This window comes from Rattus norvegicus, chromosome 10 (genome assembly GCF_021556685.1).
Source record: "Rattus norvegicus strain SHRSP/BbbUtx chromosome 10, alternate assembly SHRSP_T2T, whole genome shotgun sequence".
NCBI classification, from domain to species: domain Eukaryota; kingdom Metazoa; phylum Chordata; class Mammalia; order Rodentia; family Muridae; genus Rattus; species Rattus norvegicus.
The window spans coordinates 88,193,300-88,215,700 of record NC_141543.1 but is presented as its reverse complement, the minus strand read 5'-3'; the positions used below and the strand labels follow the sequence as shown (position 1 = coordinate 88,215,700).

At 50.4% G+C, this 22,401-nt stretch overlaps 1 protein-coding gene and 1 long non-coding RNA gene across 4 annotated transcripts in view; one reads left to right on the top strand and one right to left on the bottom strand.

The window, feature by feature from the left end:
* Positions 1 to 1,251: 1,251 nt before the first annotated feature.
* LOC102547278 (uncharacterized) lies at positions 1,252 to 10,976 on the bottom strand. The gene is given in 5 exon segments (NR_190589.1): positions 1,252 to 1,445; positions 2,340 to 2,470; positions 7,781 to 8,080; positions 8,774 to 9,052; positions 10,539 to 10,976. It is a non-coding gene; the product is annotated as an uncharacterized LOC102547278 (long non-coding RNA).
* The window catches only part of Sp2 (Sp2 transcription factor), a 29,450-nt gene continuing 13,640 nt past the window's right edge, over positions 6,592 to 22,401 (top strand). The window contains exons 1-2 of one of the 3 annotated variants that reach the window (XM_087572171.1): positions 6,592 to 7,313; positions 7,550 to 7,635. In XM_087572171.1, coding sequence (XP_087428297.1) covers positions 7,557 to 7,635 — 79 coding nt within the window. In that variant the 5' untranslated portion in view covers positions 6,592 to 7,313; positions 7,550 to 7,556. 3 annotated transcript variants of the gene reach the window in all.

Below are 22,401 nucleotides of genomic sequence, written 5' to 3'. Positions count from 1 at the left end.
AGCTTCACTTTTGCTCTTGCCCAGTCGCTGGTGGTTGCTGGGCACTAGCGGTAGCACAGGAGCTGTGGGAAGCAACCTGGATGCGGAGAGACGACATCTTGGCAGGCTTCTCCAATGCCCAGGGCCATCCCTACTGGCTTCTGTAGGAGGTGAGGAGAGGTGCAGGGGAACCCCTTTCCAGAGCCTTGCTAGGAGAACTTCTTGCAGTGAAGGACAGAAACCCGAAGCCTGGGAACCCTGACTCCTGTGGCTCATCCTGCCGCGTGATTCCTACGTAATCTCACCACATGCCCAGCCTCTCCTTTGAACCAAGGGTGAAAGGAACTGAGGGAAAACGCAACAAAACAAACAAAGAAACCAAAACACACACACACACACACACACACACACACACACACACACGCACGTGGAGTCTTTGGTGTAGCGTCGCACCTACAGTAGTGTGTCAATAATGAATGTCACACACTGGCACCGCGGAGCTACAGCCTCGGCCCTCATGGGCGCTGACTTGAGCTGCATTGGGAGTGAGGCAACAGGATGTAGGTCAGCTGATCTGGAAACGGCAGGTGTGATGCCCTGTGAGATGACTTCCGGCTCAGACCGGGGTTTCCCAGCATCCTCTCTTCTGTCAGGGAGATCTCTATAAGCCAGATGGTTCATGAGCCCCTGGGGCCGTATCTTCCTCCAGCCCTTTCACCACAGAGATCTCTTTCCCACAGACCACCTCTTCAGCATGAAAACCACTCTCGCCTTTCCACACCTGGTTCTAGGAAGGGTAGAGCTAGGCACCAGCCTCCTACCTTCTAGGTTCCCTCCCCTCCTCACCTCCCCTGTCCGGGCTGCATTCTCTTCCCAGGGACATTTGAACACAGTGTTCCCAGCTGGAGACGCCCAGCTCCTTTTGCTCCCCTCATTGCTTTCGGCAGCACGACACTGGGGTGCAACTGCATTTCTCTCATGCCTGGGCCCTGGGATCAACCCAGTACTTGCCACCCATCCAGGGTGAGGATCTGGGCTTTCCCATCAGACTTGGAAGTTAAGAACTGTGCTTTGGACCTGCTGTGCTGGCATTCCCCTTCAATTCCAGCACTCGGGAGGCAGAGGCAGGGGGAGCTCTTAGTTCACGGCCAGCCTGCTCTACATAGCAAATTCTAGGACAGCCAGGTCACAGATAGAGAAACCCTGTCTTTCTTTCTTTCTTCCTTTCTTCCTTTCTTCCTTTCTTCGTTTCTTCATTTATTTATTTATTTATTTATTTATTTATTTATTTATTTATTTATTTATTTATTATAACTACACTGTAGCTGACACCAGAAGAGGGCATCGGTTCTCATTACAGATGGTTGTGAGCCACCATGTGGTTGCTGGGAATTGAACTCAGGTCCTCTGGAAGAGCAGTCAGTACTCCTAACTGCTGAGCCGTCTCTCCAGCCCTGAAACCCTGTCTTAAAACAAACAAAACAAACAAAAACAATGAAATGTAAAATAAAACAAAATGGCTTTGGGCAGGTGTGATGTGGTATGCAGCTGTACCCTAGCACTTGGGAGGCTAAGACAGGATTGCCACAACATTGAAGCCAGCCTGGGCTACATAAAAAAAAGACCATCTCAAAGCACAAACCGCCTCATCCCTGACTCCATCAGAGCAGGCATCAGTGTGAGCCACCATTACCGTCTTTCCCACTCTTTGGGTTTCCTACTTGGATCCAGGAAAGCAGCAGTCTGTGGGCTGTTTGCCACCCTCAACTGCTGCACCTGGGGGCTTGGCAGGTGGAGCGCCACCTGTCTCAGGAGGCTCAGGTGGATGCTGGCAACTGGCCACTAGAGACCCCCGGAAGGCCTTCCAGTGCTGGCAGTTGGAAAGAGACCATTCCATCACAGGTTCTAAGAGCAATGTGGCAGTGGCCGACGCCGATGGTCAGAGAGGGTCCCTTCTCAAAGGCTTCTGTTCCCTGCCTCTGTTCTGTAGGATCTTGGGGGAAACAGAGGCTCGCTGGTAGAGTGTGGAGTGGGAGGGACTAAGCTTGGCCCACAGAGGGGCAGTGAAGATTTATGGGGCTGGATTTTTACTGGCTGGGGAGAGGCCCCAGGCAGGAGCCATGGAGCCTGCCAGAAGCAACACATGCATCAAACCTCCCTGACATGAAAGTCTGAGTAGCAGCTCAGCGCCACCCCCCCCCAGCCTGTGGGTGGTGAGAGATTTACAGATCTTGCACAAGGCCTGGAGGGGCCAAGGAGCTGCAAGGCCACTTTAGAGTCAGAACAGCTCCCCACCAAGGCCTTCACCTTTCTCCTCTAGGAAAAAAAAAAAAAAAAAAAAAAAAAAAAAACTTACTCACCCGATAGAACAGGTTGGAGCTGCCAGGACGATGGCTATCGCTTTATTTGGGATCCCGCCCCCTGGAGACGAGGTGGCTCCCAACTTCCTCCATTCCTTGGACTCTCTTCTCTGCCCTCAGGTCAGGGAGAACTGTGGAGGGCATGGTGGATGAGGGACAAGTGACTTCTCAAGGGGTCTTCCCTGTAGTCTGGCAGGCTAGACAGAACTTCTGGGCTCAGATTTATCAAATTGTCACGGCCCCGTCTCCCACATACCCAGACTATGTGTGAGCTGACATGGGACTTGAACATCCTAGAGGAGTCCCAGTGCTTAGGCAACATACTTTCAGAGTGTGTGTGGGAGATGGGGGGCGGGGGTTGGGGGAAGGTACCTCTCTAGGAGGGAGAAGGGTCCAGAGGGCAAGACAGAGATGTGAAAATGTACACAATCTCTGGCTTGGTGGTGTCTCACAATTCAGTCAGAGTCTGAAAATGCTCTAAGGGACTCTGCCCCATGGAGGGCTAAACCCAGATCCCCCTTCTTATTCAGCTAACCTTGGCTGTCCAGGTTTCTCCTAGGACAGACCCCTACTTTGTCCACATCCAAGGAAGCTCTCCAAGGGCTTGTCTTTACTGGGGGCAACTGAACTTTTAGAGAGTTTTACCATCTCCCAGACTCCATCCCCACCTGCATTGAGAAGCCCAGGACCTCAGCCGGGGATGGGGGATGTACACTGCTAACCACTTAAAAGGGCAGGTGAGCATCTCTGGAACAGGTGAGGACCCAGAGCCTTTGAACAGAAGAGGGTGGGGCCTCTGTCTGAGGCTGCTAGGAAACCATGAGCCAGGGCTTTCAGCCTGTATCACTGGGTTGTGGAGGCACCATGAAGCTGGTCCCTTCCTTTCCCCAGCTGAACTTTTCTCCCCACCTGAGTCCAGACTTCTGAGAGAGTCCTGCTGCTGTGGGGACAGAGATCTGAGTAATGTCTCAAGTGCCTACAAGGCTGGGTGGACTTGCCCACTGTCAGGTCCTACCCGGTGTGGTCAGTGGCCACTCCCCAGGGACAGGCCAGGGAATGTAGGGAAAGGATTGAAGTTAAGCAGAAACCCAGCCCAACGGGGTACGAAGGAGAAAAGCCCAGTGTGGGGAGAAAGCACTCAAAGTAGCTGCCTAAAGTTTCCTTCTGCTGGAAGGGGGTCCACACTCTGAAGGAAAAGGAAGTCAGGGAGGAAAGGTGGCTTTGCTCCCATGGCCCCCTCCCCCTGCCACCAGCTTCTCACTAGAGTGGGCCGGGCTGGTCAGGACCTGCCTCCTGCCTGCCTTCCTCCGCAGCAGGTCGAGGGAAAATTGCTCCCCGTGTTACTGCCTCTTGATTTTTTGAAGCCAGATCAAAGGTGGGACCCAGCTGGGAGCCCTAGTAAAGTCTCAGCACTGTGGAGCCTTGGAGTTTCAGAGGTGAAACTAGGAAGCAGGGGAGGGCCCATCGCAGGCTTGGCAGAGGTCAGAGGCCAGAGGGAGAGTGGGAAGGGACCTGGGGCAGGAGTAAGCTAGCTGGTGGGCGGGGGCCCGGCCAGGAGCAGCAATTTAAAGGCTCCAAGCAGAGCGGAGGCTTTGGCTGGCATTGTTGTCCTTTCAGTATAATGACCCTCAACACCCTCAGTGGCCAGGACAAGCAGAAGCTTCTCTCCAGCCCAGAGTCCCACCCTTCCATCACTGTCTCGTTCCGTCACCAGTACTTTTCATAACAGCAAATTCTCAGCTTAGGGCACCTAACCGTTCTCAGCCAGCGGCAAACAGCAGATTGGTCTGCTTCCTGAACTTGGTACAGACCGAAAAGATATTTAGGTCTCATTTTTATGGAGTTGGGGGTTAAACCCTCGCAAATGCAGGTAAACGCGAGTCCTTTCCTTTTTCTCAATCTTTTATATTGGTCTCCTTATGTAGCACAGACTAGGCTGAAACTCATGATCTGTTGTTGCCTGAGTACTAGAGTGCTAGGTGGGCTGCCCGCACAGCACACTCTTCCTCACGGTCTCAGATCCCTCCCAGGTGAGCCGTATGACTGTGCTCATCCTTTGAAAGGTTGTTTTGATTGATTTATTTATTTATAATTTATTTCATGGATATTGGTGTCTTGCCTGCTTATGCACCTGTGCGAGTGTGTGAGTTACAGTGAGCCACCCTGTGGGTTGCTGGAAATTAAATCTGGATGCTCTGGAGGAGCAGTCAGTGCGCGTAACCTCTCAGCCATCTCTCCAGCTCCCTTCGGAAGTCTTCTTGTTTCCCCTGCCTTCTCCTTCTCCCTAAGGTCTGACCTGTCTCTCTTCTTGCTAGGAACTGCCTTGTTGTCTTCTAGCACTGTGGTACGGAAGAGGTTAACTGTCTTGTTATAGCTGCTCTGAAGATCTATCCCTCAGGGGGCTGGGAGATGACAGTGGACAGAGTACTTGCAGCCTAAGCGTGAGGCCCCGAGTTCAGATCTCTAGCACCCATGTCAAAAACAGAGGGTGGTAGCACACATTTATAACCTGGGTACTAGGAAGGTGGTGACAGAGGGGTTTACTGGCCTGACTGGCTGAACCTCCAGGTTCCAGTTCAGTGAGAGACTCTGTCAAGAACTGAGATGGAGGGGCTGGAGCGATGGCTCAGAGGTTAAGAGCACTGACCGCTCTTCCAGAGGTCCTGAGTTCAAATCCCAGCAACCACACGGTTCTCAGCAACCATCTGTAATGGGATCTGATGCCCGTCTTCTAGTGTGTCTGAAGACAGCTACAGTGTTGTTCGTGTACATTAAATAAATATTTAAAAAAAGAACTGAGGTGGACAGTGACTGAGGACAACCTCCACTTCTTATGACACACGCGTGCGTGCGCACACACGTGCACACACGTGCACACACACACGCACACAGAGAAGGCATGCCCTATGCCTTTTTTGTAGGGAGATGCTGGTGTTGGGGGTGGACAGATGTGTGTGTAGGGGGTGCGTCCTGAGACCCTACCTTCCTTTTTTCAACAGTCCTGACTAGAACCATGAAAGCCTGGGAGCCATGCCCATCAGGAATGACCATGTCTTCGATGGGCTTCCACTGCCCGCTGGCTAAACCTTCTTTCCCTAAGGCCTCTGATCTCAGCACTGCAGGCAGCTAGCCTTTGCCCAAGTCCTGAGTCTTCCTGCACTGAGGTGACGGCTAGGCAGAGCCGGGATGGGCGGTGAGTATGTACGTGTGTGTGGATATGGTTCTGGGTACAGAGGAAAGGACAAGAGCGCCATTCTACAAATTATGCTATTGCCAATTCACTATGACCTCAGCCAACTCCAGCATCTTCTCGGGCCTCGGTTTCCCCTGGTCATAAAATATGGGGTTAATTGTCTCTTCTAGGGAAGCTGGAAGGGTTAATTGGGCAATGGCTCTGAAGAGAAGGAGATCTATAAATACAAGGGATCATTAGAGGATATTTCACAGCCGTTTTGTGGCTCCGATGGTATTATTAATATGATCACTGTTATTGTTATCACCACTGTCGCCCACTTCCCGAGTCTCTGCCAGCTGGGTCCTGCTTCTAGGTGACGGGGCTCTGCCAGTAGCCTCTGTGACCCCACCCTCGGACCCTTCAGGAGGTTTTTTCATTGTGGCTTTACAGAGAGGGGCCATGCTTGCTTAGCAAATGCGGCACGATTTTCAGTCCAGGGATTCCTCTGGTCTGCTGTGGGAGGCCTGGACTCTTGGGAGGACTGCTGGCTCTGTGGAAATGTGCTCATGGTTAGAAGAGGGCCAGTAGGAGCTGAATTGGAGGAGCTTGAGGTAGATGGTGTTTTCTGAGGTGTCAGAGACTGGAGGATGGAAACGTGCTCTCTTGAGGAGGTCAATGGTTCTTCTTAAAGGAATCTCTTTGTAGGGGGGGGTCCTAGTATTCTCACAGCCTGGGATGAAGGAGGGCCCAGGCTGGCCAATAGTAGGCCCTGAATAGCCACCTGGTTATCTGTATTTCCTGCTTAGGGCAGGTTAAACCACGGTCAGGGGCTTCCGAAATGCCTTGGGTGCCCTCTGGCGGCAACACATGAAAGGTGCAGAGGCCCAAGGCCTGCCCAAGGAGCACCTCCTCCTGCCCTTCCTTCTGGAAGTGGTGCAGATCCCACCCAGGAAGGATAGGAAGAAGCAGGCAAGAAGGAAGAACCCTATGGGAGGGATGGCTGGAATGCCCTTGCTGGGAGGTTCTGTGGCAGTTGGCCAGCAGCCATCGACCCGGGAGTCAGGGCAAGGGACAGAAGTGGTATCCCTGGGTTTGCAACAAGGGCGGTTGGTGGCTGTATGTGTGTACCGGGATGCAGAGTGGGGGGAGCTAGAATATAAAAGGGAGTCCACCTTTGGCATTCCTGGAAGACTGGAGTGGCAGAGACCATAGAAATCATGGAGGAGAGGGGGAAAAAAAAAAAAGAACCATGGTTCACCCAAGCCCAGGGTTTTCCCATCAAGCCACTGTCAGTGTTTATGCATTGGGGCGTTAGGGGTGTCTGGGAGGGCCTCCCCCTTAGGTGGAGAGAAGATGAAGAAAACCAGAGGAGGGAAAGGAAGAGGCAGAAGTTTTGGGGAGCATCCTCAGAAGCCTGATGTGGCTCTAATGGAAGGATTATCCTGTCGAGCTTGGGCCGTAGGAGAGGGTGTGACCCAGTGTGGAGCCCAAGGCTGCCTGCCCTTAGACAAAGGCTGCTGGGACATGTTTCTAGACCATAGGCCAAGCGCAATGTTGAGCCCTGCGGATCTTTCTGTAGGAAGCCCTTGAAGCTATCTGCAGCTTTCTGGGGACAGAGAATGCGACTCCATGAGCCTCCTTCAGTGCGCTCAGCAGCCCTGGGGAGTCTGCATAGACAGGGGCGGGTGGCCACATGCAGAAGAGAGCAGGGAGGGCTGGGAAGTTGGGAGAGCACAGAAGGGCTCCACAGGAAGCTGAAGCTGGGGAAGACATGGAGCAAGCCGAACCTGAGGAGAAAAGTGAGTGAAGGCTGTGAGAAGCGCTCAAAGGACCGCCAAGGGCTGTGCATCTACTATTGGGCACTGTGCTGGGAGTTGGGGGGCATGCAGTGGAGGTCGAGGTAAACACAGGCTGTAAGCGGTGGAGAACAAGTAACTTTGCACGCTAGAAATGGGGACAAGTGGAAACGTGGATTAGGAGGGAGCTCGAAGCGGCTGGAGGCAGCACTGACACAACCTGCTTCCGGACCCATCAGGGACAAGATGGCGTCCTGCTCTGGGCGATGTGAGCAGACACAGCGGGAACCACCTAACCACCTTTGCTCTTCAAATGCCACTACAGGTAGGGTGGAACAAGGAGATATTGAGGGAGGGAGGGAGGGAGGGAGGGAGGGAGGGAGGGAGGGAGGGAGGGAGGGAGGAAGGGGCCCGAGCGGATTGGCTCAGGGCCTTTGGTGAAGAAATGTTTTTGTGCCTTGCTTACATACATGGAGTTTCTGAGGGTCTTCTCCATACAGGTGCTTGGTCCCACCCTAGGGACTGACTTCCTGGGGTGAGACAGGAGCCCAACTTCAGAACAGGTGAAAGCTTTCTTCGGAGTCTGACATATTGTCCAGAGTCTGGAGATGTGGCTCAGTGGTTAGGAGGACTTGCTTTGCATGCACAAGGCTCTGTGTTCGGTCCCCCAGTATAGAAAACACATGGCTGGGGAGAAATCAGGCATACTGGGACCTGCTGCCTAGTCTTCTCTTCCTTCTCTCGGGAGAGAACAACTTGGAAATGGAGATCTGTGAGGAAAAAAATGTGTGTGAGTAATAAACCTTAAAACAAAACACACACACACACACACACACACACACACACACACACACACACACACGCCTTTAATCCCAGCACTCGGAAGACAGAGGCAGGTGGGTTTCTGTGAGGATGAGGCCAGCCTGATCTACAGAGTGAGTTCTAGGACAGCCAGGGCTACACAAAGAAACCTTGTCTGGAGAAACGAAAAACGAGTAATCAAAACCCCAAATAACAAAGAACTTGACAGGCTTTAAAAGGGCTGAATCGGGGTTGGGGATTTAGCTCAGTGGTAGAGCGCTTGCCTAGGAAGCGCAAGGCCCTGGGTTCGATCCCCAGCTCCGGAAAAAAAAAAAGGGCTGAATCATTCAGTTCAAAACTAATGGTACCTTTTGTGCCTGCGAGCCTACTAGCACTTGAGAGGTAGAGGCAGGAAGATCATGAGTTCTGGGCAAGGCTATTTGAGATCCTGTCCCCAAAACAACTAACCACCCAACCATGAAACTACTGGTGAATTCAAGGTTTCCTCGCTGTCTCCCACACACACTCTCCATGTGTTCTTCACGATAGGGCCTCTGGGAAGGATAGAGCTAGCTACCTCCAGGTTCCATCCTAGAAGAGATCTCCACCCAGCAGGAGAGTCAGCCCCACCTCCCCACCAAAACCCCTGCACCCTAATGCACCCGAGTCACTGAATCCGGGCGGAGTCCTTGGCTACAAGGCAAAGCCAGCCAAACTGGAAACGCGCCTGGGAACAGAATGTCTGGGCTGAACAAGTCTTATGCAGATGTAAGTGTTCGCAAAGTGATTCATGAACGGACTCCATTTCCCGATCATCGCCTGTAGAAGCGCAGGTTCTTCCACTGTTGCTCAGTCCCTTAGGGCAGTCATGAGGAGAATGGAGCTCAGTGGTAGAGACTGCCTCCGTCGGACGTGGGAGGCCCTGGGCTTGATCCCTAGCACTGAAACAAACAGGAGTAGAAGAGTGGGAGAAGGGAGCCTTTCATATAGGCCAGTCAGTGACAGTCCAGGGCAGCACAGGCTGGGCGGGAGTGAAGAGACCAGATTTGGATCAGGGCCTTTAAGGCGTTCACCACTACAAAGGAAAGGCCTACCTAAGAAGAAAGGGAACTCCTTAGGAAAAGACCTATGTGTTTAGAGACTGTGATTAAGGAATCAAAGAAAGTAGGGAAAGACATGAAAGACAAGAGTGTGGAGGGTATGTGTAAGGGGGAAGGACCCGGCTCAAGCAGAAACCTTTGATTTTATACAGGACAGAGGCCCAAGGAAGGAATGGCGTATGGGCATTCCTGTGCACGCCGAGGCCAGAGCAGGACATACACTGTCCTGCTCTGTTGCTGTGTTTCCCAAAGCCTGGAGCAAGGTTGGCGGCCGGCCAACTGCAGCCAGTCTCTGTCACAACCTCACAAGGGAGGGATGGGGTTTCAGATGCTGAAGTCCAGCTTCTCGCCTGGGTTCTGAGTTCAGGCCTCTTGCTCGTGCTTGAGCAGCGAGTGACATCTTCCCAGCCCCAAGGGAAGGATTTTAGCTACAACAAGGGTAGCATCTGATGGCTGGTGTTTCGAAAACAAACCAGAGAGAGGTAGATTGGTGATTCCGAATTACTACATTCTAACCACTTGGCTCTTTACTGCTTGTTTGTTTTTGTGTTTGTGGTTTTTTGTTTAGTGTGTGGGGTGGATTTTGGCTTTGTTGGTGTGTGTGTGTGTGTGTGTGTGTGTGTGTGTGTGTGTGTGTGTGTGGTTTTTACTTTAGACAGGGTCTCTCCATGTAGTCCAAGCTATCCTGGAACTCACTCTGTAAACCAGCCTGGCCTCAAACTCAGAGATCTGCTTGCCTCTGCCTCCCTGGTGCGATTAAAGGCCTGGGCTACTGACACCCAGCTTGGCTCTTTTATTTTGCTATCACTTTAGCTCAACAACCTTTCCTTCGAAGTGACAGGAAGGAAAGAAGGAAAAGGAAGATACAAGAGGCTAAGAGAAAACCAAATGGGAGCGGAGGAGCTCAAATGATTAGTTCATGCTTGGTGCTGGGCATTGGATCCTCAGCACCACAAAAGGTCCAACTCAGACCCCAGCAGGGATGTGTGTCTTATCTACCTGTGATCAATGTCTCTCAAATGCTGACTTGGGAAGCTTTGTTATGCTCTTAGAACAAAGTTTACCGGATGTAAAACATTTTTTCTCACTGTGGGTTAAAATAACAAAACAAAACAAAACAAAACAAAACAAAAACCAGGAAGGGTACTACTGAGGCGGAGGTGTAAGTGCTCTGGCTTCAACAGGCGTCTAAGGGTTCACTGCAGGTGGGGTGTGGGGTTTCCTGCCCTCGCAGGTCTGAAGGCAGTGTGAATTCCCTCTCGATGCCACGCGAAGCCTGCCCAAGTTAGTCGTTCGCAGAGGGCCTGGAAGAGAAAGATAAACCTACCTGGGGTGCTTGTCAAGCACAGCACCTCATTCGGGAGGAAATGAGGCAGAGACCGAGCAGGACTCCAGCGTGCAATTCCGCCCACCTGAGACGCAGGTTAAAATACAGTTTCTAGGCACCCCCGAGAAGTGGCAAATGTGATTAGGGACGACCCTAGGAATCTGCTTTTGATATAGGCTCAGACATGCCCTTCTGAAGCCGAGTGGATCAGGGAAGCTCTGTGAAACATTAGTGAAGATTAACAGGGGCTTGAGTTGACATGACAGTCCCCTTTAGGAAGTCCCAGGTAACCCAACTCCCGCCAGGTCATCGACTCTCCACAGGTGACGGTGGGCGAGGGGTTGAGGTGAAGGCGATGCTCTCACCGGGCGCTGGGCACCGGGTACCCGATGGCTACACTAGAGCCTCTCCATGCCAGACTGTATTAAGAGATGTATAAGCTCTTTATGGGGCATTTCACAGTAGCACTTCTGATTGGCTTTAGGGCAGATCTATCACTCATCTTCTGGGTTAGAGGTGGGTGGAAGGTCAATTCCGACCAATACAGAAACACTTCTCAGCTAAGCCCCTCCTCATCCAGCTTCCTGTTGCTGTCCATCAACCTCCTAACAGGCGGGACTTTGCCTCCCGCCAGTTGGCTAAAGGATACGTCGTTCATTCCTCAGTTAATTTCCGGTTGGTGACTACTACCGTCTATCAGTGACACTTCGTAGCTCTATTGGCCAGACCAACGTCACTCTAGATGCTTCCCAGTGATTGGTTAAAAATGCTGTCGGTCCCCAATGTACCGAGCGCTTATTGGTAAGAGCTGCCGTCGCTCGGGCGGTGGCGGGCTCCGGGATTGGCGGGTGCTAGGCGGGCGGTGTCAGGCTCTCGGTGGCGGCGGAGGCGGCGGAGGCCAGGGAGGAAGATGTCGTAATGAGCGGTGGGTCCTGGCGTCTGCCGGCGGCGTCTTCCCGGCCCTCAAGGGTCGGGAAGACGGGCAGAGGCCTCGGGGAGGGGAGGCCGGAACCGGGGGTGCCCCCCTGGGACTGGGACTGGCTCCGGGGCCCGGCTACGGGAGGGGCGGGGGAGGAAGGATTCCCGCCCGGAGGAGGAGCGCGGCTGGCCGGCCGGGCGGAGGCACCCGGAAGGGGGCGTTAGACTCCCCGCCCCTCGGAGCCCCGGGCGGGAGGGCGGCGCTTCCGGGGCTGGCAGAAGGCGCGGGCAGCGGGGCGAGCCTGGTACCCCTCCTTCGCCCCTTTGCCCGGGTCCCGCCGGGCCTTCAGCCTGCGCCCGAGTTTGCTCCATGCAGGCGGCAGACGCCCCCTCGGGCTCGTCCTGTGGGCAGCCAAGGCTTGAAATCTAGGTGGTGCCAGTCAAATGGGCCCTGCTGGTCTGAGCTGCAGCCTGCTGGCCGGGCCACCGCAGTCCCAGACGGTGTCAGGACGAGAGGGAACTCCCTAGGCAGTTGACTGCTAAGTGAAAAACCGACTGTTAATGTTTATACCTGGACCCTTGAGCCTGCGGCTAGGTGTCTGCAAGCTCTTGGAATTTTAGAAGTTTGAGAACTTGTTGACAGAGCTCCCAGACTATGGCCCGATGCCCCTTGGGGGGGGGGTGGGGCAAAAATGCACTGGAATTCCAAGAAAGCGTAGGCGCTATCGCTCGTAAAGAGATGACCTAAGAAATAAAATAGATGTTCGCTTTCTTCCTCCATCCGCGTTGCTGGCTTAATGGCGCTCAGCTTCTTCCCTTCCTTTTTAGGTTTCTTTCCCAGTGCCTTTCTAATTTTAGTAGAAAAGGAAGTGTCTTCTGCCCTGGGCATTTGAGAAACCTGTCCTCACTACATTCCTTGGTTTTGGTTCTAACAGTCTGTCATGATCAATCGTTTCATAATTAACTTGATCCAGGGGAACTCCGTTTGGTTTTTCTCCTGAACTTTCCTCCTTTTTAGGAGGTTACTGGATCATTCATTACCTATCAAAAAGGTTTGGGTCTGTGGAGGCCTGTCAAAGAGGAGAGAAGCAGACCATAGCTGTGAGCCACAAATTGGCCCGAGGTCTCCTTTATACAGATTTCATTGCAGAAAGGCGATTAACGTTTCAGTGTGTGCTGGCAGGAACGGTCTACAGCTGTTTCATGCTGTGCCCTAGAAGGTCCTGGGCATTATAGAGGACAGAGCCCTGAGTTGACCCCCACCCTCTGTGGTGATGAAGGTTGAATCTTGATTGTCACAAATGTTAGACAAGCATCTCTCTGGCTGAGTTGTCTCGTCAGCATAGAGCTGTCTTGGATGGGATTTTTAGAGCTAGAAGGGTTAGGGTGAGCCAGTCCACGGTGAACTGGCAGAGGGAATGAGGGAGCCCAGACCACAGTAGCATTTTCCATTATTGACACAAAGAAGTCCATTGTCTGTGGTGATGAATGTAAGTGCAGTGTCTTGTTTTCTTTTAAGGACAGTGAACGGAGCTGATCTCAGAACCTTTCAGTGGGGCTTATGTCAGTGTTGCAGTGACTTCTTATTTAGGTGGCAGGGAGTTGAAACACGGTCTTGCTATGAAGCCCTGGTTGTCGAGTATTCGTCCTGTGATCTGTTAGGCCTTGAACTTGAGATCCCTGTGCTTTAGCATCTGCTTGGTCTCTAGTGACCAGACAGACATCAGTACCAGTCAGCATGAATTATCTTTGCCTGAGGTGATCGACGAGTTGTCTACTTCTAGTCCTTCTGCTTGGTTGTACAGAGATTTCTTCTTTGGTTAAACCCATCAGCCATAAGGAAGAATAAGCTTCTCTGACACTGTTAGGAGCTCCCAAGCGAGGCTGCTAAAGACACAGACTCTTTGCCAAAGAAAACTAACTAGGATTTGTCCATAACTGGGTCTTTCCCGGGCACCAGCTGCTCTGAGGGGAAGAGTTTGACATCTCAGCTGATATCACAGAGACAGCCTCTACTTAGATTGGATCTAAACTCTGGGCCAGGATCACTGAGAAGGCCCAGTGGGTAGACACTTGCTGCCAAGTCTGATTACCTGAGTTCAATCCCTGTGTCCCACCTGGAAGGAGAGAAACAACTTCAACACTGTTATGATGCACACAGACACACACACAGACACACACACACACACACACACACACACACACACACACAGGAGGGAGGGAGAGAGAGAGAGAGAGAGAGAGCGCGAGAGCGCAAAACCAATACATGTATTAAAAAAATAGCAAAAAATTTGGGCCTGTCAAAGCGAAGAGAAGCAGTGAAAAGATTATATGGCAGATGTTTGGGTAAAAAGTCCGTGACTTTCCAGCAGGTAGGGAAGTTAGTAAGCAAGTTAGCTAGTATTTTGGTTTTGAATATCTTAGTTCTTCTGGTGGTTAAGTGTTTTGGAGAAGTTATAGTCTTTTGTACCAAGCAGTGACAGTCTGACCGTCAATGGATATGTGGCAATCCCCGAGCTTTCTTTAAGCAAGTGTTGCCCAACTGTGGCCCTTAGAACAGTGCTTAAAGTTTCTTACAGCCACCTAGTAAACCGTAGCAGTTTTCTAGACCCTGAGCTCTCCCATTTCTACAGAAATGGCATGTTTTTTCCTACGTTTCCTTCAGTCCCATCGCTTCTGTGTTCTGTCTACACTCAAACTGCAGCCTTGGCTTGCAGACACAGAAAACATCAGCCATTATTTTAGATCAAGCGGATGATGGCCACAGAGTAGAAGAGGCAGAGACCTGGCTGTAAAAGTTGTATGGAGTGTTGTGAGCACGTCTGATTGACTGCATCATGTGGCCTAATTTTAAGCCTTGTTGGGCTATGAACTTGGAGTGATCTGTTAGGTCATATACTTCCTTATACGTTTACTGAGTGGCATGTCTGGACTCTGTCTTTGGATGATTTAAAGGATTTGTGAACTTCTTAGGATATTCTAAACCAGGAACCCAGGCTGGGGATGGTTGATGCACCCAATCCTAATGTATTCGAGCTTAAGGCAGGAAGATTGAGAGTTCAAGTCCAGCCTAGGTTACTTAGTGAGTTGCAGGCTAACCTGGGCATAGCAAGACCTTGTCTCAAATGAAGAAACAAACACCAGGAATTCTTTAGCCACAGGGTGGGCCAAATAAGTGGTGTGCTGAGAACTGCATCACACAGGTGCTTCTGTGTACTGCTGTCCCTGCGTGGCCCACCTCCCTCCTGTACTTCTTCCTCTGTTCCTCCCACAGCCAGTGCTGAGGCCTTTGTTTCTGAAATGTAGTTGCAGTTGTGCCTCTCAGGGAGCTGACTTCATAACCAGCAGATGTTTCCGTGAGCAGCTTTCCTAAGGTCCCCGTGCAGAAGGGTCATGGGTTTTTGGAGCCTGGTGGGAAGGGAAAAGTGGCTGAAAGTATGGAGCACACCAGGCTAAGTAAGAATGGGGCTTGGGGGTCATTCTTGAGGAGAAGCTCTCTGATGTTGTGGTAGATTTGTTCCAGTTGACAAATGGTGAAGGAGTAAACTTTTTCTACTGCTTCATGGGACCCTGGAGGTAAAAAACAAAATACCAGAGCAAGCTCAGAATCGGCACCAGCATCTCGGGGCAGCCAGACCTCTCAGTATGTTTCTGGAAGGCACTCCGTCACTGTCACAAGCATCACTGTGCCTCTCCTCGGGGTGCACTCCAGGCTGGCATGCTCTCAGATGAGCCATTGCTTGGTGCAGGGGTTGCAGATGAGCAAAGTATTCCATCTTGCTGCTTTTCTGTGTACCCCAGAGAGAGCTCTTGGCAGCACTGAGACATCACTGTCATATCACTACACAAGCTTGCTTGGAAGCCCAGCGTTGGAGTCAGATGATGTGCATCTCATCTCTTAGCTCCCTGTTTCAGCATCAAGATGGCTTGCTGGGCCGGGCCAGCGGCTGCTACGTTACAGTGCAGAGGCTCAGCTTGGGTGGCCAAGGCTAAGTCCTTTGAGACGCCAGTTTGCCTATGGGTGGTGATTTAGGCCCTTCAGGTGCCATTCATGTCAGCCACGGAGTGAAATTGGGAAGAATTAGCAATCACTGCATGTTTCTAAATGTCTTTCTAGAACTTGCTCGTTGGGATTGTCACCTCCTTGTGGGTTTGGTAAAATCACAGAGTGGCTCCTCTTGAGACTAGGAATAGGGATTAGGAAATAGCTAGTAGGTCACCCGATTAGAAGTGAAATAGTTCTGCCTCTGGTTTATGTTTAATTAGAAGTAGGAGGGACAAAAACAACAAACCAAAAACCAGACACCCAGGTTTTAGAAGAGTGAGTACAAGTGAGCCTTCCCCTCTCCAGGGAAGGGAAGCCGCTACTCATTTCAGAGCTGATCCTGGCCTGGAGGAGCTGAGTGACTCATGGAGACACTGCTGAAGCAAAAAAAGGCAGCTCGTCTGTGTTTAAGGAAATTCTTGGGGATGACTCCTGCTTTTATTTCTCCTGTTCTCTACAACAGAATTCTGAGTCCCAGTAGTCTTTTTGTTTTTCCTAAGATTTATTCGTTTATTCTATGAATGTATAGTCCACTGAAGACTGTAGCTGTCTTCAGATGCACCAGAAGAGGGTATTGAATCCCATTACAGATGGTTGTTCTTAATTGGAAAGGCTTTTCATGATTTCCTGGGGCTGCTTCCCATCATCCCATTGCCCCCAAATTGATGCCTTGTTACCCAGGCCACAAGCAAACTAGGAATGACAGCAGCCATGCTTGGAAGAAAATAATTCAGAATGAGACAGAAGAGTGTTCACATTTAGATGTTCTCATGGTCTGACCGATGTCCCCCCATGCGTGCGCTAACTGGAAATGGTAGAAGTGTAGCCTGGAGCTGTAGTGCTATCTGTGGGGTTGACGTACTTGCACTGAAGTGTTTGACCTGCTACATACAGCTCATATAGGCACGGCCACACTTAACTGTATTGAGTACTGGGGATGGGACTGGGGCTTGGTGCACTTTAGCACTGAGCCACACCCCAGCCCTCCTTGGTTTCTAAACTCCATTTAACATCACTTCCTCTGCATTCCTTCAGGATTCATTTATTCACGAATTTATTAAGCAAATATATAAAGCTCCAACTGTGTGCTAAGTTCTAGAGGTACATCAGTGAGGAAAAGAGAAACCCTTGCCTTTAGGAAATTTGCATTCTTAATAAGACAGTAATTAAGTAACTAATGAGTACTTGCTGGGAAGTGGTAAGTGCTAGGGATAAAAATAGAGAGGGAGGGAGGGGGGAGGAAAGGAGGGAAAATGTGTGGGAGAGGCAGTTTCCACAGGGCGTTCAGGGATGCCTTAAGATGGGGACTTCATGGAACCCTGAAAGTGATGGGCATTGTTGAACCAGTTCTGTCTAGAGTGAGGGAGAAGGCTGAACCCAAGCAGATGTGGCGGCAAGCAGAAGAACCTGGCACAAGGGCCCAGGAACTTTGGAGAGGACAGGAAGTCAGGTCACATAGACCTGTGCGTGGTGGTTGGAGCTCTGCTGTCTGATGGGATGCTCTTGATGGCCTCTGAACAGAGTAGTGGTGTGGCTTCATGTATGTTTGATGTGTTGAGAACAGACTGGCAGATCAGTGGCTTCTCAGCTGCCCAGGTACAGATGTGGATTTAGGTGATTTAGGTGTTGAGATGGAAGCTTCATGTTTGGAATGTGGTTTGAAGTTAGAGCTAGAAGTGTTTGTTCCCACATGTGGAAAAAAACAAAATCAAAGATAAGTCCAAGGTCTTAGGGTTGGGCAGCCGGAAGGATGGGGTTAGCATTTGCTGCAGTGGGGAATATTTGAAGAAGCATGGAATTAGGAGCTATAAGAAACACGATTCAGGGCTGCATATATTCAAGATGCCCATTAGTATGTTCAAGTGAGAACGTCAGCAGCAGGCAGAAGGCAAAGGCTGGAGACGGAAACTCGAGTCATCATTATAGAGACTGTGCAGCGATTGTATTGAAAGCCATGAGAGGGGTTGGGGATTTAGCTCAGTGGTAGAGCGCTTGCCTAGGAAGCGCAAGGCCCTGGGTTCGGTCCCCAGCTCCAAAAAAAAAAAAAAAAAAAAAAAAAAAAGGAAAGCCATGAGAGTTGGAGAAATCACCAGAAAACATATAAGACAGAAATATAGGTCCTGAAGTGGAGTCTGGGGCTTAGAATGTAATTGCCTAGAATTTGAAAAGAGAGGAAAAATCATCAGAGATTTAGAAGTAACCTGCAGGGTAGGAGGCTGTCGTGGGAACCATAAAATAACTATTTCTAGGACCAAGAACAGTCAGCTGTCCGATCACAAATAGATGAGGGCTCAGGTCTAGGAGTTAGCAGTTAGATTCAGTAATACGAGGTCTGGTAGCATTAGCAAGTTTGGTTGGATGAATGAGTTAGTCCAGCCTCACTGGAGCAAGTTGAGGAATGACTGTGGGGAGTAACTAGGAACACCTAGTGCAGAGCCTCCTGGCCTTAGGATGAAGCTATTTCTTGCATAGTTTTTTTGTTTGTTGTTTTTTCAAGAAGGGTTTTATTGTATAGCCCTAGCTGTCCTGGACTCTCTTTGTAGGCCAGACTAACCTCGAACTCACAGAAATCTGCCTGCCTTTACCTTCTGAGTGCTGGAATTAAAGGTGTTCAGCACCATACCTGGCTTCCTTGGATAGATTTAAAGTAAACTGAAAAGACTGGAAGTTAAACATGCATTTTACTATATCTAACCTTCCAGTACGTTACATTGGTTTAAAAACCAGTGTAGCGATGTCCGTCTGTATTTACAGCACTACGGACGTGGAGGTGGAGGAGCAGGAATTCAGGGTTATCCTGGGGTTCACAGTGAATTGGAGGCCAGCTTGAACTTTTTGAGACATTATCGCAAAAACCAAAGACTGCGTAGGTTTGCTGAGAGTCGGACAAAGTCATTTACCACAAAGTATTTTATAACGAAATGTATATCACGTAACTTACTGAATACTGTACTAAAAGCAGCAGACACCATTATGAGTATGCTTTCGTGTGCTCTGATGTTGAAAAGTTAGGTTGGAAGCCTGCCGGTTAGCTTAGTGCTTCCAGGGGTTAGCCTGTCATGTCAGGCTGTCTGACAACATGGGTTCAGTCCCAGCACCCACATGAGGGAAGGAGGGAAACACCTTCCAAAAGGTGTTCTCTGACCTCCACCTGGTGGCCATGGCATATGTGTAGCCATACACAAATGTGCACCCATGTACACAGAAATAAAATGTGTTTAAGATGTAAAAAATAAAAAAGGTAAGTTGAACCACAGGAGTAAGGAGTCAAACTACTTGGTGACTGAGGAGTTTGAGAGGTTAGGAAGCACCGCTCAGAAAGGAAGGGTAACTTCTTTTCTTTTTTTTTTTTTCTTTTTTTCTTTTTTTCGGAGCTGGGGACCGAACCCAGGGCCTTGCATTTGCTAGGCAAGCGCTCTACCACTTAGCTAAATCCCCAACCCCTGGAAGGGTAACTTCTTGATAAAGTCCTATGTACATCCCAGGGTCATGGCTGAGTGGTGGGGTCAGGGTTGGGATGGAGAGATCTGTTCTCTCCTTTTGGCCTGTGGCATTAGTAGCCTCTGCTCAGAGTTCTGCAATGAAAGGCGTGAACGTCATCTTCCTGTGTGAGATTGCTGGGTGTTCAGTTTTCCGGACAGTTTGGAGTCTGTCCCAGCCCAGCTTGCTCCCTCCACCCTCCATCCAGGCTGATTCATTCACCAGTTTCCCTGGAGGTCCAGTTTTGTTCTTTAAAACCAGCCGTGGCTTGCTTTTCCCTCACCAGCTCTGAATTCTTCCAGGCTAGGCAACTGGGAAAACCTGGCCTTAGGAACTGCTTTACTGGCTTCTGGCCCAGCCAGACTGACCAAAATAGCCACCAGAAGGACTGTTTGTGCAGAGCGAAATTCCTACTAGGGAAATACCATAGTGGAGGGCTAAGGAAGCCATAGCTGGGAAGGATTTAAAAAAAAAAAAATAACGGCCCAGTAGCCTAGGGTCCAAGTGTGGACTTTGAGCCAGTCCATCCTAGGACAGCCTGATAACCAGGGCTCAGGGTCCTTCCTGTTAATGTCGGCCAGAGAAAGCCCACCCACCCCTCCAGCATAGAGCCACCTAAGCTCCCTACTCTATGGTGAGGCCAGCTTTGCCAAGGGTGCCACAGGAGTGCGCACTGGCACCCAACAAGGTCATCTGCTTCTGGAGAGTAAGTGAGAAACAACCTTTAGGGATTCTAAATGGCCAAAGGGACAGTGCTGGCTTCAGGCTCAGGAGAGAGAATGGCAGACAAGGAGGGAGGAGGCTGGGTGCTTGGTTCCTCTCAGCTTATCAGTGGAGCTTCCGCAAACTAAGGGGGAGGTGTAGTCAGGGGAGAGGCTGGGTAGGGCTCCGAGTTTAGTCTTCCCAAAGTGACCTGACTGGATAGAGTGGGCCAGAGGTTGAAAGCTGCCCTGGAGGCTGAGGGTGGGAGTTCTGCCTGAGCTGAGAGGTCATTTAAGCAAGGACCATGCCATGGATTAGCGAACAGAAAGGAGAGAAACTGGTACCAAGAATGACGAGGCCCCAACTGTCCACCAGGAGGGTAATGCTCAGGGTCCTGCTGACATTACAACCACACATTCCAAAGACTATTCTTCCTCCTCTCCCAGAACTGTACCAGGAACCAGAGCTGGTATCAGCAGTTCAGTGAAGACCAGCACAGCTTACTCAGAAGAGCAGGTCCTTACCCCATCCATACCTTAGGCCTGCTCTCACTGTAATGGGTGCTGGATGCTAGCAAAGTCCTGACTTCATCTCAGTCCAGAAAGGATCCCAAAGACATGATATACCTGTTACAAAATGGCTGTCAATAAATTTTGCTAGGGAGGAAAATGAAAACTGGCCTAAAGGTCCAAGCATCAGCTAGAAAGGACAGAAGAGCCGTAAGCAAGGGAAGGGCAGCAGAGATAAGCTCCTGGGATCCAAAGGGAGGGCCATGGAGGCTGGGAGGGAAGAACAAACCGGTCAGGAGGGAGTGCTCTGGGTTGGGAGTGTCTGGCCGACCCAGGGAAGGGCCACTGAGGGCTGGGCTGAACACAGACCTGGGAATGAACCCGTGGAAGCTGTCTGAAGCCATGTGAACAGACACAGTCCCCTAAGGAAAGAGATCTTGGGTGAGAAGGGACACTTGTTGAAGAATGTCAGTATTTTAGTGATGGAGTGAATTGGCAGGGGGGCAGCCATGAGCGAGGTCTGGTGACCTGGTAGAAGCAGCCCGCAGAGTGGAGGGAGGTTTGGAGAGGACAGCAGGGGGCGAAGGCTGTACTAGAGGGATATGAGGGAGGCAGATGCTATGAGGAGTCTGGGAATTAGGTGCTTTTCTGTCAGCTTTGGGTTCTGTCGAGTCCCTCAGTTACCTGATACTCCTTCCTCCTTGCCACCTTATTCAGCCCCTCAGGACTTCTTGGGGCCGAGATGTGCTGGTCATTTTGCTTGTATCAAAGATGACTGCCAGCCTTCAGCCTGGAGACTTAGGGAGTGTTAGCGGAAATGAATTAATAATAAGATCCAGATTCTACAGCTGAGAGACGTGCATGCTTTTTCTTTCAAGAATATTTGGTAAGGGTGTGAGATATGGTTCAGTGGAGGATAAGGTGATTGCTGCCGAACTTGATAACCAGGGTTCAGTACCTGGAGAACCCACGTGGTGGAAAGAACTGGTTCCAAATTGTTCTGTAACTTTCATATGTGTTCAAACACACACAAAATAAATAAATGTAAAAAAGGAGAAATATACAGTAATTCTTATTACCTATATTGCTAAATTGTAGGTTTCAGCGACCACATACCGTGGGATTATTAAAAAATGTTGGATGAGCTGGAAATAGTTCACATATATATATAGCATTTGCCGTACATATGTGAGACCCTGGGTCCGGCCCTCACACAGAAAGAAAACTGTGTAGTGTAGTGGAAGTGGTGTGAAGCAATTGCAGAATTACATGTGAGCCCCTCTGCGGCTTTCTGTTCCACTCGGTGCTTTCAGTGGTGTGGAGGAAGGGTCAAGCATGACTTGCATCCACATTACAAATTCTTTTTTTTTTTTTTTCCTTTTTCTTTTTCTTTTTTTCAGAGCTGGGGACCGAACCCAGGGCCTTGCATTTGCTAGGCAAGCGCTCTACCACTGAGCTAAATCCCCAACCCCCACATTACAAATTCTAAACACAGGGTTCCAGACGAAGAGAGGCTGCTCGGAGAATCTGCGGGTGTGTCTCTCCTTAACCACATCCACTTACACACCAACCAGAAGTACTTCTCTCTTTCCTTCTCTTTCTCTTTCCAGAATACAATTCTGCAGTGGCAGGGAAATGTTTCTCCCATTTGATTGCCCAGGGACCACACAAAGCTCTCAGTGACAGTAGGAGACACCCATAGTGGTTTTAGACTAAAGAAGTATTTTGAGAGCCAGCTGGGGAGGAAAATGCAACTAAGATGAGGCATGCAGCCGGGAGCAGCAGCCCGCAGCCTCAGCGGGAGAGCAGTTCCCCTCTGACCCAGTGGCTCTCAACCTTCCTAGTTCTGTGACCAGTTGACATGGTTCCTAAGTGTGGGGATTGCTAACCATAAAATTATTTTGTTGCCACTTCATAACTGTAATTTTGCTATTATGGATTATAATGCACATATCTGATATGCAGAATATCTGGTGTGAGGCTCCTATGAAAGGGCCAATTGACACCCCTTCAGAGGGGTCATGACCCACAGGTTGAGAACTCTGAGCCCAACCAGGTTTCCAAACTGATTGATCCAGGGCTACAGAGGGAGAGAGGTGATTAGGAAGCCGGTGAGGAAGTCCTGGTCTGTCTTTGCTACACTTCCTTTTACTCTGCTCCACTGCATGCCTCTGTGTTTCATAATGCAGGAAGGGCATCATCATTCACC